The sequence below is a fragment of the Myotis nattereri genome, assembly GCF_964212035.1.
Source record: "Myotis nattereri genome assembly, chromosome: 14".
NCBI classification, from domain to species: Eukaryota; Metazoa; Chordata; class Mammalia; order Chiroptera; family Vespertilionidae; genus Myotis; species Myotis nattereri.
The window spans coordinates 20,105,055-20,121,054 of NC_138089.1; the positions used below are offsets into that span (position 1 = coordinate 20,105,055).

Here is a 16,000-nt window from a genome sequence, read left to right on the forward strand (position 1 = left end):
GTCTTTTGCTCATTTTTTTTCTATTGGAATTTTGGGATTTTCCCTTCCATTTTTGAAAGTTCTTTAAATATTAGGCTTATTAGTTCTGTGTGTGTCCTATATGCTGCAAATATTTCCTCCTATTTTTATCATATGCCTTTCGACTTTGCTTATAATAGTTTTCAACTTACCAAAAGCTGGTTTTTGCTTTGTTTTTATTTTAAGTAGTCAAACTTACTTATCTTTCTTTTTATTGCATCTGGATTTTGGAGTCATTGTTAGAAAGCCTTTCTCCGAACTCAGGTCACAGAGGAAGCGACCCAAGTTTTGTTCTACTGATTGTATGATTTCATTTTTTACACTTTAGGTCTCTGATCCTTAGAATTCATTTTTGGGTATGATGTTAAGAATAGAACTACATTTTTTCTAAATGGCTATCTAGTTTTCTCAAAGGCATTCAGTGCAAAGCCCACCCTAGCCCCACTGGTCTGCAGTGCCACATTGATCACACACTACATCTCTATATGTAGGTGGGGCTATTTTTGGACTTCTATTCCACTGATCTGTCTATCCAGGTGCTGGTACTGTAATGTTTTAATTGTAGAGACTTTGTTTTATATTTTTTAAATTGATGAACAAATAATGTGACCAATCAAACTGGCTGTTTAGGGTTTATACACAAAACCACTGGGTGACTTGATGGCTTCGATCCTGGCTGGCCACACTCCTCTTCATGCTCTTTTCCTGCCTTCCTCAGCCGCATGGAAGAAGAGGGGATTAAACCATCACTGCTGTTGCTATTGTTATTGTTACTTCGGTGCCAACATAAATGGGCGGCTTAGTTACGTCATCCAGGAGTCTAAATCAAGCTGGTGTCGGACCCTGACAGTGATACAGGCCCAAGGTCTCCTTGTCAACCAGAGAGGGTTTTCAGCTTAACACCTTCCTCTGCTCAGGGTGATTCTCCTGGGGAAGGGACACCCCTTCTGGACCAGTTCATATTTCCATGCTCCCACTGTGACTTGGGCAGGCTGCTGCAGTGCCCCCCAAGCTGGGTTCCCACGTACCGTCCCCAGCCTGCATCTGCCTGTCGCCGCCAGAAACGCCACAGGAATGAGACTCACGGGGAGAAGAGCCGGCCCACAGCAGCCATTGAGACTACTCTGGAGAACAGCTATGTCTGGGTTACAGTGATTAATGTGATGTTAATCCCAACAAAAACGATGGGAGAGAAGCCCTGTGCGAACATTTACAATCAATTAATGAAAAACGCCACTCCCATCAGACCCATTATCACTATGAAAAATCACCCTGAAAATACACAAGCAACCAGGCCACGGGGCCATTGTTTGGTGATTGGCAAAGTTCCCCCTTTCAAACTAATTCAGCATCAGAATCCCGTGCTTAGAATTCAGCGTTAGAATGAGCCTTGGCTAGAGTTCCAAAAGCAATCCCTGGCCTATATCACCGCCACCGAAGCAGGTTCTCACTCATCTACGCGAAGAAAACACAGCTGTGGCCTCTGCCGTGGCTCTGATTCACTGTGAGAGCCAAACTCAGCCACCTTCCCAAGTTCAGACCCAAAGATTGATCCCCAGGACTGGGCCTCTCGGACGGGGAACTGAATCTAACACGCCCCTAGTCACTGCTCCAATGACAGCATTTGTACGTACACACGTGGGAGGAAGCAAGTAGCTAGAGAAGACACACTCAAAAAGTGAGATTTCTGTGCTGATCAGACCCCTTCCAGAATGCTAGTTACATTTTCACCAACTTTGTTTGCAAACTGTACAACGAAGGGAAATGTCACTGAACCCCATTATAGAGGATGAGTGACCCAATTGCTGTCTTCTGAAATGAACACAGGGATGAACCCTCAGGCTCCCTGGGGCCCGTGACTCACGGTGCTGTCGATGTAAGCTTCGGTCCACACCACGTCGTGCTCCTGGTCGATCACCTTGGGCCGGCTCAGCACGTGGAGGTATTCCATGACATTTTCCTGCACATCAGCCAACGTGGAGATCTGGGTGAAGAATCCTGCCAAGGGAGAACCAGTTCAGGAACAGACAGGAAGACCGGCAACTGGGGAGCCCACACCTGCCACGCCTTCGTGGCCTCTAGCGAATTTCTGCCTCTTCTTTTCCTTTTTAAACCTTAGATCTCCCCTCTGCCATCACCCACTTCATGAGTCATATGTTCATGGGAGAAAATACCAGCAAGCAAAGGAATCCAATTAAGATTAACCATACACTCACCCCTCCAGAGAAGCCCCTGTTGGCCCTTTAGAGCAGCAGTCACCAGCCAGTGGTCCTGGACCTCTGGTGGCCCGGGAGGTCCAAAAGGTTGGCGACCGCTGCTTTAGAGCCTGTCTCCCCAGACTGTTTTCTATGCATGCACATGCAGACCTTCCCTGGCAGGAGCGTGGGAGGGTCCTTTTATATGCCATTTCGTAACTTTTTGTTTTTTACTTTGGTGGATTTATTTCCAATGGGAAAACTATGCACTTTAAAATGGAAAGGCTATCCATTTTTATCACTATAACAATAATAGTTAAGTTAATTTTTGAGTGCTTACTGAAGGACACAAAATTTGCTAAACACTGGAAAGGCTTTGTCCCATTTATCCTTAACACGATGAGGTAGGGATAACTGTGCCCGCTGTAAAGAGAAGATGACCGAGGCAGACCGTGGATGTGTGTCTCCCCCGCGTTCCCACGGGTTTCCAGCGGCAAATACAGGAGGTGAGTCCAGGATTGGGAGTCTCTTCATCTGTGCCTTTTGCTTTTACAGAATTTTGCCCTTTATGAGTTTGAGGCTGACATGCCAGCTCATACCCCCGTGTGGTTGCCAGACCTGCCTATTGAATATGCTGGTGGACCTGGCTTCTAAGTAACATAAGTTCTAATTGTGCGATTGTCTCCAGATGGGCATGCCGTTTTGATCTCTAGTTCAGGGCATTGCTATGTTCCTCTTCAGTGTGGGCTCCTGTTGGCCTTGCTGTGGGTGGGTTGGGAGATGTTGGAAGGGAAGGGATGAACTGGGGCCCTTCATCCAAACCTTTATGGAGGGCTTCCTTGGTACCTAGCCCTGGAGAAGCAGGGATTAACAGAATGGGTGGGACCCCTGCCTCCTGGGCCTGGGGAGTCTGAGTAGAACAACCACAGAACAGCACAATCAGTGTTGCCCTAAAGCAGCGGTCACCAACCTTTCGGACCTCACAGACCCCCGGTTGGCGACCGCTGCCCTAAAGCACACAGCAGTGGCAGCCAGGCACTCGGCAGCCCCAAGGAAGGGTCAGCACCACCAACCCTGAAGGATGAGGACGAGTAGCTGGAGGAAGAGGAGTTAAAGAGTGTACGATCAAGCAAGGAGTGTTAGTAAAGGCGAAGGGCAGACTCAGGCCCCTTCTGGGAACTGAAAATAGCTGGAGTGACTGGAGTAAGGAGCTGGGCGGGAGGGCACCGGGGGCGGTATAAGATCAGAGGAATGCACAGGGCACCCGCACACAGGACCTTGGGAAGAGCTTGGGCTTCATCCCACAGGCAGGTAGTCATGGAGGATCTTAAGCAGGGACACTGGCTGGACATGCCCCGTTTCCTCCCCGTCCTTTAAATGAGGACCCTTATAATGAGGCTCATGCCAGCTCCTGGTGCCAACACATCAGAGAGGGTGTGAGTGCCTCTGGAGCCAGGTCTGTCTCAGCACTGGCTACAGTGTTTACAGAACCTCATAGTGCCTAACAGGGCTCGGGTAAGGGAATGCCAGCCCTTTTGTTGTCCAGAGAGGGCCGGACCCTGCCAGCGAATTTTCAAACAAAGCCCAGCTGGTTTGAATTTGGTGTGCCAACCCCAAACCAGGTCGGGACCATGTGGCTTCTGGCTTCCTGATGACAGCTCTGCACAGTGTAATTAATATGCATTGTCACTCCTGTCCTTCTCAACCCTCCCTGCCAGGGCCAGAGCCTCGCCTATCCCAGGGGAAACAGGACCCTGAAAGAGCAGGCTCTGAGCTCCTGTTTTAGGGTGCAGCCCAAGAGTGGAGCCCATGAGCACCTTGGCCTCCATCAGAGGTCAGGCACCAAAGTCAGGGGATCCACTGGGACACTCCCAGGCGGCCCCTCTTGCAGAATTGGTGAGAAAGACAAATTTTAAAGAGGATGAAAAGGGGGGACCCATAGTTACCTCTCCAGGCACAGTGGCTGCAATCAGTGTTTGAATAAGAAGGAAAATATTTCATCTTTACCCTAGTGGACAAACCATGGTTCTGAGGGAAAGGTCTTAGACAATCAAGGCAAAGAGGACAATTAAGAGAGATGTTGCCACGGTGATAAGAGGAGGGGAGAGCTCCATGATTCTGGACTATTAGGGTACCTGGGTGCATGATCCTCAGAGAAGAATAATTCCTATTTGGGGTTCCTATGCAAAATGTGCATAAAGACAGCAACTCTTAGGAGGAGTTCTTCTTGGTTGTCTTCATTTTCTTGATCCTCAAAGCGAACAGTAAAAATCCTTGATTTGGATTTTCCAAAATTGGGCCAAGAGAAGAAGGGGAATGAATGTGAGGAGGACGGGAGAGACAGGTCATTAGCATAGAGGAGTGGAAAGGAAACACCACCGCGCACTTGGACAGGGATGGAGCTGAGATCATCCTCACCTGGCATTGCTGGTCACAGTCTACATTCTGAGAAGCTACAGAAAGCTGGCTGCTCCCCAGAGCTCCAGACCCACAGCCAGCGGTCTGCCTGACACTTCCACAGGAGGACTCACAGGATTCTCAGACTGGACTCGTCCCAAGCCAACTCCTGGTTCCCTCACCAAACGCATTCCTCCCCCAACTGCCTCTTCCCCACCTCAGCAAATGGCGCCACTCCCCAGATTAGGCCGAAAATATAAGTGCTATCCTTGACAGTCACCCCTTGCTCACCCCAGCCCATGGCTAGTCCCCGAGCAAGATGTTCTGACCCTATCTCTATAACATGTCAGAAACCCACTTCCCTCTCTCCTCTGCCCCAGCCCACTCCTGACTCGAGTCTCTCCTCCAGGGTACGGCAACAGCCTCCCCATATTCCCCTCCTTGTTATCCTGCAGCCGGAGGGATCATCTGAAAGTATAAAGCAGATCCTCATCTCTCTGCTAGAGATCCTAAAACTGGTTGTATTTAGAGTTAGAATAAAATCAAAATTTCTTAGCCACACTGCCAAGACTCTCCTTCAGCTGCCTGCCCCGCACCTGGATGGCTTCACTCCCTTTGTTTCCTCACCATTGCTCTCATTGGGTTCCTTGGCCTTCCTCCTCCGCTGACAGGCCAAGTGCATTCCCCTCTCAGGCTTTGGCTCCTGCTGTCCCCTCTGCCTGGCACAGCTTTCATCCAGTTTCTCCATGGCTGGGTCTTGTTTATCATGCAGGGTTCAGCTGTCTAAACTTACCTCCTCTCACTCCGCCCTGCCTTCACTTTCTTCAGAAGATTAATCTGGTGCTGAACTCTGACTTACTTGTTTACTATGTTCTCTTTCATTGGAATATTAGCTCCATGAAATATTACAAAAAACGAGCACCTGTCTTGTCAGGAGCAGAATTCCCAGAGCCCACATATGGGTTAGCAATGCAGGGATACCCACTGGGGTCTTACTGGCATGCATCTTGCCCCTGTGGGCCTGGGCAACTCATGGGCTCACTGTATCAGTAGGAAACAGAGCAGAGAACTCAGTGATTCGTCCCAGATCAATTCCAACCCAGGTTCGTCTGATTCCAGAACCTTTACCCTTGACCACTGAGGATACTGCTTTTTCCTGTTTCAGAAAAGAACAGACACATGTGGCTGCTCAGAGGTCCTCCCCAGGAGTTCTCCCCTAATGGGCTGTCTGCATCTCTGTGGCCACGACAAGTTGAGGATGGGGTGGGGAAATGCATGGTTCTCCTTGAGGTTCCTGGGAAATGCTCAATAATTAGCACCAAAGGTCTACTCAAAACCCAGGGCCCAGTTCTAATTTATATTTCAAAATATAGACCAGGCATGCAGATGTATAGAAGGTAAGAGAAGCTGAGATTATACAAATAATATTAATAACGTATACTGCAAAGCTTCATGCAAATTTAATCATCTAACCCCAACCCATTAAAATCTCCAACCTTTCTGAAAGACCCTTTCTTGCTTTCAAATGTTTTCATCTAAGTTTTAGTTAACAAATGTACTTTTGATGGATAACAGGAAGTCGCTGAGGGCTGGACGCTTTGGCTGTAACCATAGACGCTTCCCTTGTTTTCCCTCTGCATTCTCTGAACTGGCTCCTTTCCCTCCTCCCTGCTCCCCTCCTTTTTTTTTTCTTTTAAATTCTAGCTCTTGAATGTTTATTCTCTTCTTTAATGAGCCCTTTTGGACGTCATATATCATGTAGGAAAACAGAATCAGCAATCATTCAGTAATTACCAAGGAGTAATTAATGCTGTAATTAGCCACCTATTACAAATGGTCTTCTCATTTTTCTACGTAACATCTATTTATGTACTTTATTCCTCAGAGAGCCTCCTGTGAACTCCGGGTTACAACTGCTCCCTGTGATCAACCACACGCAGCCCGGTGCTTTGTATTTCTGAGATTCTGCCACCCTCACCTCTAGATTTCTTAGGAGTCCCTTGTCTAAAAGGTGCCTTTAGATGAGAAGCTCCATCATTCATTATTCTGCTTTGCAATGACGTCAGAGCTGAGGGTCCCAGTTGGCTCCTCATTGGAGACTCTGGCCATCTATCTCCCACGCCAAGTCCCCGTTCACCTTTGCTGTGAGGCACCACTCCCTTTACAAACACTCCTCTCTGAATAAGACAAAGCTCAGATTTCAGTCGCCTCAGGACAGTGGAGTGGGCAGTGAAGTCGATGGTGTGACCTCGTTTGCCTCCCTTCTGGACAACAGTGTTCTCCTCTTCCTCCTCCCCATCAGCATCACATGCTACTGACAAAGCACTTATTTATGTAAAAAGATATGCAATTTATAAACAACTTCCTACCTCCACCTCCCCCCGGACCTTCACAGACATCCAGCAAGAGGTCCGGTGGGCCTTGGAGCCAAAGGGCACATGTCCAGTGAGTTGGAAAGAACTGACCTGGAGGGAATGACCATGGGGCCAGGCCCCTACCCGCTGCCTCCGTGGGCATGTGCCCACCAGAGAGTGAGGGTCTCCAGTGTGAAGCCATCAGAATCAGCCAAACTCTCAAATTTAGAAACAACCCTTTTCCTTTGTGAATAATGTTACATTTTAAATTTCATGTTAGGAAAGGTCATTTAAAGGATCACGTGACGGAGCTAGGAAGGCTGGCCTGTCTGTAGCTCTGTCGCAGCACCCACAGGCAGCACCCACACCCCAAACTGCCTCATCTCCTCTCAGAGCCTTAATGTCCCGCTTTGTAAAACATCAGAAACTGAACCACATGCCCACACAAGCGGATGCAGGGCCGTTTCTGGAACACACAGGCCGGGTAGAAATCCCACTTGGTCTTTATTAGCTGACCAAGTCTTTCCTCCACCTCTACATTCCTTTTCCTAGAGTCTCAAACTCTGGAAGACATGCAGGAGTCCTCCATGAAACACTTTCTTCTCCCCAAAGAGAGGTAACCTCACGATCTGGGGAAGTGAGGCTCAGGCTTCGGATCACTGGGCCAGCCTCTGGCTCTGCCACCTGCTAGCTGGTAACCTGGGGCAGGGAAACTAGATCTTGCCCAGCCTCTGTGGCTCAGTGGTTGAGCATTCACCTATGAATTAGGAGGTCATGGTTCGAGTCCCTGTCAGAGCATGTGTGGAACGTGAAGGAGACAGCCAATCAATGATTCTCATCATTGATGTTTCTCTCTCTCTCTCTCTCTCTCTCTCTCTCTCTCTCTCTCTCTCTCTCCCTTTCCCTTCTCTGAAATAAATAAAAATATAATTTTTTTAGAAAAAGAAAACTAGATCTCAGCTTTCTTCCCAAGCACCTAAAAGAGCTTTAGTGAGGGTCAAAAGAAATACGTCACAAAAGTACTTTTGCACTCTACCTGCATAGCACAACCTTATAACAACTAAGGATGACACTTAGTTGGTCATCCTTAGTTGTTATAAATAACAGGGGCAGCATCTTCATGTTCTATGGCATGTACACAACTTCAAACACACACACACACACACACACACACACACACACACACACACATACACATACACAGTGGCGTATTACTCAGCTATGAGAAAGAAGGAAAGCTTGCCATTTGGGACAACATGGATGGAGCTGCAGGGATTATGCTATGTGAGGTTAAGCAGGCAGAGACTAATGCTGAATTATATCCCTTATATGTGGAATCCATATGGAACCTAAAAAAGCTGAGCTTGTAGACATAGAGAGTGAAATGGTGGTTGCCAGGGGCTGAGGGTTAGGGGAATTGGGGTGATATTGGTCAAAGGGTACAAAAAATATTACACAAACTTATCTGAATAAACACCATTTGTGCCTTCTTCCACTTGTTCCAATAGTGAAAGTTGGATTGCCACTTTCCCCCACCCTCACCTACCACCACTGTGGCCTCGTAAGTGTGAAGCTATCTTTTAGGGGCCAAGACTCTTGGAAACAAATGCAGCGTGAGGGTAAGAATTTTTTCATGGAAAAAGGGCTGCGGGTCTGAACTTCCAAGGAGGGCTCAGGCCACTAGCTCGCTTTCAAATAAGGAGAGAATGACCATTAACCTATCAGAAAGGGACAAGCGGAGCAGACAACCAAGAGAGACTCCTGTGGCCTTTCCATTCGCCCGAACGATGACTGATGGGTTGAGAGCCCAAATAGGGAGGCCCCCTCTATTTGCACAGCTGGAAAGCGCTCCCTTCGCTGACTTCCAAAGGAGACGCGGGCGGTGCTTGTTTAAAATCCTGGCACACTGAACATTAGAGAAGGTCATCATGACTTTATGGCGTATCGGGCCGCGTCGGCCCCTCTCTGCAGTTTTCCCAGTTCACTTATTTACCCAATAGTATGAACTCAGAACTGCATATTCCACCAGCCACTGTACAGTGGCAATGATCACTTTAATGGATTTAAAATGCTTTGCTGCTTTTCCTCATTAGGGCCGTTTCCCTCAAGATAGGGCCTAGTTATGCATAACATGAAACAAATCAATGAGCTCCAGGCCTCTCTGGATTTTGCTAGTAGATGAGAGGAGGCAGAGAACTCCTGCAAGCCGTGTACACGTCCCCAGATACCCATTTCCAGGGGACATGTCTGAGGTCCAATGGCTGAGAACAGTCTCCATGGCTACCAGACTTGCAAGCAAGTAATTCTGTAGGGAGAGTGGCTCCTCGCCCCCCGACTGGGGAAGGTGTGTGGGCCCAGCTCCTGCTCCTCCCCAGCGCCACCATGGCCAGGCCCGGCCCGGCCACTGACAAGCTTCTCCCTGGGCTCCCCTGGGCTCTCCCCGAGTCTGCTCTGGGCCCTGAATGTTAATGACTCATTTCACTGAAGCACTGGTCTGAGTCAGGATGAAAATATGTAAGGGGGGCCCCTCTGGACCTCATGTCACTTGAGATGAAAAATGTTATGCTGCCTCCATACTATAACAATCTGAGACTATAAACAATGATTTAATTAATGACCATAGAAGAATACTTGCTCACTGATGTTACGTGGTCTAAAACCCCATAACTGACGCAACGCGAAGCCAATGTTTACATGGGCACAGATGACTGGAACCTAACGTTTTGATGGCAGCTGCTACTTTGAAGAGTGGTAAACAATGACATTTTATTCCCGAAGCCCTTCAGGAGAGAAGCGGAGTAAGGAGGTGAAACTTCTGAGAGGGCCTGGCTCTGGCAGGGAAGGAAATGACCGGATTTAGACAGGAAGGGAAGGAGAATCACTGTGGAATCCAAGGCCCAGCCAGCTCAGCGGCTACTATTACCTCCTTGGATTTTCCAAGTGGCTGTACTCAGAACTTTTACATCTAAAGGGCTGAATGCTATAGCCAGGCCCTGAAATACTCCAAGTTGACTAAACTATCTTCAAAAGGATGCTTCAGAGATTCTTATAAACAATGACTAAAACTAAATTATGGTGTAATATTAGTTGATTAAGACAAGACTTCAATTTGAGTAATTTTCATCAGCTGGACACAGACAGTGGTAAAAACAATAACCCATGACTAACTGCATCCTAGCCGATGGGAGAACTGCAATTCAACGTGGCAAGAATAACAGCAACATTTTTTTTAAAAAATGGAAAGGAACTCTCTTTTTTTTTTTTTTTTTCAAGACCGCAGAATAAAGGGGAAAAGAAAAACAGGAAAAGTGGAGCTCACTCAAGATTTTCAAATGTCAACAAAGTTCCAAAAATTGTTTCAAGAATGGACCCTTTCCTCAGAGGAAACAGAGGATGCATCGGCTTCCACCCCCTCAGGCCCGCGGTCCTCCCATGTGTCCCCTGAAATGGAGCCAAATGCATTAGCTCTGAGATAATCATATTACTGATACCTATAGAGAGGGGAGCCAGCCAATAAACTAAAATAATCATAGAATGTGTTATTAATAGCTTCAAGGAAATGTTGACTTCCATGCACGTCTCCACTTTTTCAATGCGGAAAATGAGACGTGCTTAAAATATTGTTGCAAGTAGAAGCAGATCGTTAAAGACAATGCCAAGCAATGGGAGAGACAGGCTGAGGTTTATCTGCCGGGCCATACCCCTCTTCTCTGGGAACTTCCCACCCCTATCCAGTGCTGAACCCCTCAGAGTGCATATGTTTTTTCTTTGTGGGCTTATCTCTGCCCATACCCAAATCAGCAGGGGGGTCCTGGACCAAGCTGGGGTCATAATCCTTTTTGGGAGGAAGGTTGGGGACTTAAAAATCAGAACTTAAAGTTGTGGATCAATCAGTCTCAAATGGAGAAGATAAAAACTCCTTTCTAATATCATATCCTGCTGTGTAGATAGAGAGGTGTACATGGCATAGGATGGGAATTTCTGAATATGCCCATGCCACAGCAGAGAAGGTCTACCTACAGAGGGAAGAATGCACAGAGGGTAGAAGGAAACCAAGAAGGGAAAGAAAACAAAACACAGCTCCCTTGTCCTCCTGGGACACAAGTTTCCCTCCCTTGTCTAGATTCTGAGTCACTCCCCTCTCTCTCCAAAACACTCCCCTTTTTAATTTCAGGGAGCAACTTTGGTTGCTTGCAACTAAAATAACTTTGTTTTAACTCAAACTAGACTTAATTGGTTGTGTAGGCTAAGTCATGCTATGGGAACATAGGAAACCGGAAACCCCAGTGGCTTAACACTAAGGCTCATCACACACACTGTGTATGCAGTGTGGGCTGGCCTATGGCAGGGAACAGGGGGAGTGGAAAGGCACTCGCTCCATGTGATGACTCAGGGCCCCAGGCTGATGAAGGTTGTTCATTTCATGACTATTCCATTATGTAGTTTCAGAGTTCACAAGAGCCAGAGCGTAGACACTACCGCACCAGCTCTTAAATGCATTATCCCAGAAATGACCAGGTTGGTTTTGCTTAAAGACTATTGGCCAGAACCAGTGTTGAGGCCCCTCAGGGGCTCAAGGGACCAGGAATGCTGAGCAAGCACGTGGATATTTGGTGCACAGTAAACGGTTCTGCCACAGTAACTCTCCCAAGGCCCCTCAGCTACTGAGCAGTAGAGTGGAGAGGCTCAGCCACTCCACTTGACTATGTCCTCAAACTTTATAAGCATATTTTGGGAGAAGCTGTTACAAGTTTATAAAAAATCATTTAGAAACACCCAGACCTTATCTTAGAATTCACAGTCGTCTTCTAGAATTCTCCACTTCCTCATGACTATCTTTGATTTCTGCGCATCCAAGGAGAAGGCACTGGGATCCAGGCCCATCAGAGGGACCTACCTTTGTTGGCACAGGCCATCCACTTGAGATTGTCTGCAAAAGCTGCCTCCCGTCCAATGAGGTACGTGAAGATGCGGACCTGAGGGGAAGGCAAACGCACGGATCAGCGCTGTGTTTTCACTGTCCTGCACAGACCACATCCCGGCTCACGCACATGTGGTTTACCTCGTTAATGCCCCATGCTTCCCATCTGGAGGAACATATTTAAAACATTTGAAGTACAGTTAGCTTGAAATATATTCAGAACTGGGGCCTTTGATCTTTGAAACCATGTGGCATTGGTGGTGGTTGTTTTTCGGTGTGGAGCTCGCGACAAAGGAGAACAACGTGAAATGGGAGACTGGCAACATTACGGGTCGTGTTTTGCTGCACACATATGGACAAGGAGCATCCAGGTCTGGCCCAGATCCGCACAGGAAATGCAGAGTGTGCTCTTCCTGGGAATAAAAACGCCACTGAAAGACCCTCAACATTTCCCCCCAGTGGCGAGGACAGGCTGCAGACACTCTCTTGCCATCTGTGGTCCCTAGCTTGATCTTAGGAGGTAAATAACTGGGACAAGAGGCATAGCTTGCAGCCAGGAGACCAATGGGGACCCTCTCAAGCCTTCCTGAGGTTTTGGCTCCAACACATGTAAAACCCCGGTTCTATTCTTTTCCTAACTCTCTCTCATGAGGGCAGAATACTTTGTTTTTTATGATAGTTGGCATACATTATATATTAGTTTCAGGTGTACAACAGTGACTCAACACTATATTTCTCATGATGTGATCATCACAATACTAGTGACCATTGGTCACCATGCAAAGTTTATTATAGTAATATTGACTATTTTCCCAATGCTGTACATGCCATCTCCATGACTTTTATCTTTAAACTGGAGCTTTGTACCTCTTATTCCCTCTCACCCTTCTCACCCATTCTCCTGTTCTCCTCCCTTCTAGCAACCATCAGTTTGTTCCCTGTATCTAAGAGTCTGTTTCTTTTTTGCTTTGTTTGTTTTGTGTTTTAGATTTGACACATAAGGGAAATCATATAGTATTTGGAGAAGATGGAGAGAAAAGGAAACCCTTTTACATTATTGGTGGGATTGCAAATTGGTGCAGCCACTACGGAAAGCAGTACGGAGGTCCCTCAAAAAATTAAAGATACAACTACTATACAACCCAGAAATTCCACATCTGGATATCTAGCTGAAGAAAACAAAAACATTAATTTGAAAAGATATACAGGGTGGGGCAAAAGTAAGTTTACAGTTGTAAGTACTCAAATCAGAGAGTTTATTCTAGTATTTTATGTATTAATTATTGTATTATTTTACAGATGAACAACTGTAGATCTATCTTTGCCCCACTCTTTATGTACCCATATATCACTGCAGCATTATTTACAATAGCCAACACATGGAAGCAAACTAGGTGTCCATCGATAAGTGAGTAGATAAAGAAGATATGATATCAACAAAGAGAGATAAGATATAGAGAGTAAAGGGGAGAGAGAGAAAGAGAAGGGAAAATTACTCATCCATAAAAAGAATGAAGTCTTGCCATTTGCAACAACATGGATGCACTTAGAGAATACTGTGCTAAGTGAAATGATCAGACAGAATTATTTTAAATAAACCACAACCCTGCTCCCAAAGTGGTACGTGAGGGTTAGATAGAAGAAAGATAAAGAATTAAAAATGTTAAAGCCCTTTCATTCAAATTTAAAGTGAGATGTGGGTCAACACTACACAGTCCAAATAAAACTCCTGGCAGGCCAAGTTCAGTCCTTTGGTCACATCCAGACCAGTTCAGGCACCGTCACTACTCCTTCAGAGCCTTTTTCCCACTGTGGTTGACTAATATCTGTGTGGTTACCTCTGTGAGATTGATCTCCACTAGACTGTCCACTTGATGAGGGAAAAGAAGAGCTAGGTCTCTTGCCCCTGGCCGTGGCCCCATGGAGCACAGTGCCCGTAACATCACGGATCCAGACATGAGTGAATAAAAATATATGAGTGCCAAAAATGAAGATTTTGTTATAATTAGGAATATCTGCTTATCTGGGAATTACAACTTGAAGACTAGTTTTTAAGTGATGGTTTATTTCCAACTAAAAAGATGTTTAAAAAATACATGATCGTTATGTAGCCATAGTCTGTCCTCATTTTCCTTTGGTGAGGTAGTCATTTCACCCTTCAAGGGGGCTTCCTGGTGGAGGAGCCGGCCGGGAAGCCTGGCCTGTCTTCACTCCCCTCCCTCCTTCCCCCACTATTCCCACTGGGGTCCATGTAGCCAAGGTGGTTACCACTGACCCTCCAACACAGCGCTGTCCCTGTTCACTTTGCCTGGCTGCGCACTGTTGGCAGATAGCTGATGACTGATTTAGTGGAAACAGAGGCCCAGTGAAATAAAGGGACTTGATTAGTTTCAAGTCCTGATCTAATCAGAGTTCTCTCTGAGTCCTGAGACCTCAGATAACACTGGGGTCCCCTCTTATCCCCCTGCAGACGCTGGTTCTTCCAACACAGAAATCCCCACCCAGCTCCGAGGTCCAGAGCCAGCATCCACAGGAGACAGACTGGACTCCAGGCTCTTGAGACCCGACCCAGGCTGCTTTCATAGCACTTTGCCGTCCATTTCCCACTTAAGCTATTTAAAGAGGAAACCCTAGATTGATAAAAACTTGCATGCCCACTTTCTCTTAACCAAGCAGAAAGCATAATAGATGGCTCTCAGGAAATGCAGCTATGAGTCTATCTTGTAGGCAAAGCGGAAAAGACCCGTCACAAAGCAACCCAGTTGGTTTTGGGTAGAGGTGCCTGTGTGTGCCAAACCTCCTCTGCTCTCCAGATGAAGAGCCACAGGATAAACTGAGTTCTCTCAGAGGCATAGTTAAAACTCTAGAACAATGCTGCGAATCATTCCATAATTCCTGATTTTAAAAGATGGCAACCCATTTGGAAAACCAGTAGGATTGTGCCAAATTTCAGACCAGACATGATTGCATTGCTCAAGAGTAATTGTGCTAACAACCATCACAATAATGAAAATCAGCCCACACACCCCCCACCACCACCACCAACATTGTGGCTTCTACAGTCAGCACCGTCCCCTGGGTCAGGTATGTGCTAAAGGATTTATGGCAGTGTATTTGTTTTGTTGGTTTGCGAAAGAAAATCAGAATCATCTTTAATATTTCCATTGATGTGCGTTCCTTGGCTCCCAGGGGACTGGCCTCTTTATCTGAGTAGAAATGGCATGGAAACGACTTGTTGCATCTCTGCCTATAAAATAAACATAATCAAACGATGCTGGGTTCATACCCTGGACTTCTCACAAGTCTGCCTTTCAACTGGCAACACAAAGAAAAGAGATTTCACCCAAAATAAATATTTTGAAGAGCAATTTAACAATAGCCATCAAATTTTATAGTTGTAATATTTTAGAACCAGTAATTCTACCTCTAGGCATTCATAGGACAGGCAGGATAACAAATACAATGCCTCTGGGGGCCAAGGTGGTAACACAGATGACTGGAAGGGGAAGGAGAACTATGACCTCTTAAAGCCCTGTAACTCAATTTTATACATTTTCACAAATACACTAAAATGATAAAATACAAGAATGTTCAGTGTCATTATTTGTAATGGTCAAAAACTTAAATCTTAAGTGTTTCATGATAGCTGATTGGCTAAAAACGTATAGTCTATTCATGCAGGGGAACACCATGCAGCTATGTATTCATGTAGAAAGACATCCATCAGAAATTGGTAAGGGGAAAAAGCAGGTGGTAGGATATTGTGTAACATGGAGTCCTATTTTTTTTCTACAAAGAGACTTACACTTATTACTTCCAAAATTTCAATTTCATCTGAATGTTTTCACAAAAGAATAAGTATTGCTTTAATAATTAGAGATCCCACCTGACTAGTGTGGTTGAGGGTCAACACATGAACCAGGAGGTCGCATTTCAATTCCTGGTCAGGGCACATGCCCGGGAATTGTGCTCGATCCCAAGTAGGGGGCATGCAGGAGGCAGCTGATCAATGATTGTCTCTCGTAATTGATGTTTCTCTCTCTCTCCCTCCCTCTCTCTGAAATCAACAAAAACATATTAAAAAATAATTAGAAACCCCTTAAAATAGGAAGGAA

General features: G+C 46.2%; 1 protein-coding gene across 2 annotated transcripts in view; it reads right to left on the minus strand.

Moving 5' to 3' along the window:
• CACNA2D3 (calcium voltage-gated channel auxiliary subunit alpha2delta 3) overlaps positions 1-16,000 on the minus strand; it is a gene marked incomplete at its 5' end in the record, with an annotated part of 806,336 nt that overhangs the window by 288,531 nt on the left and 501,805 nt on the right. For both annotated transcript variants that reach the window (XM_081105975.1, XM_081105974.1), the window contains 2 exons: positions 1,883-2,016; positions 11,862-11,940. In XM_081105975.1, coding sequence (XP_080962101.1) covers positions 1,883-2,016; positions 11,862-11,940 — 213 coding nt within the window. The remainder of the gene's footprint in view (positions 1-1,882; positions 2,017-11,861; positions 11,941-16,000) is intronic.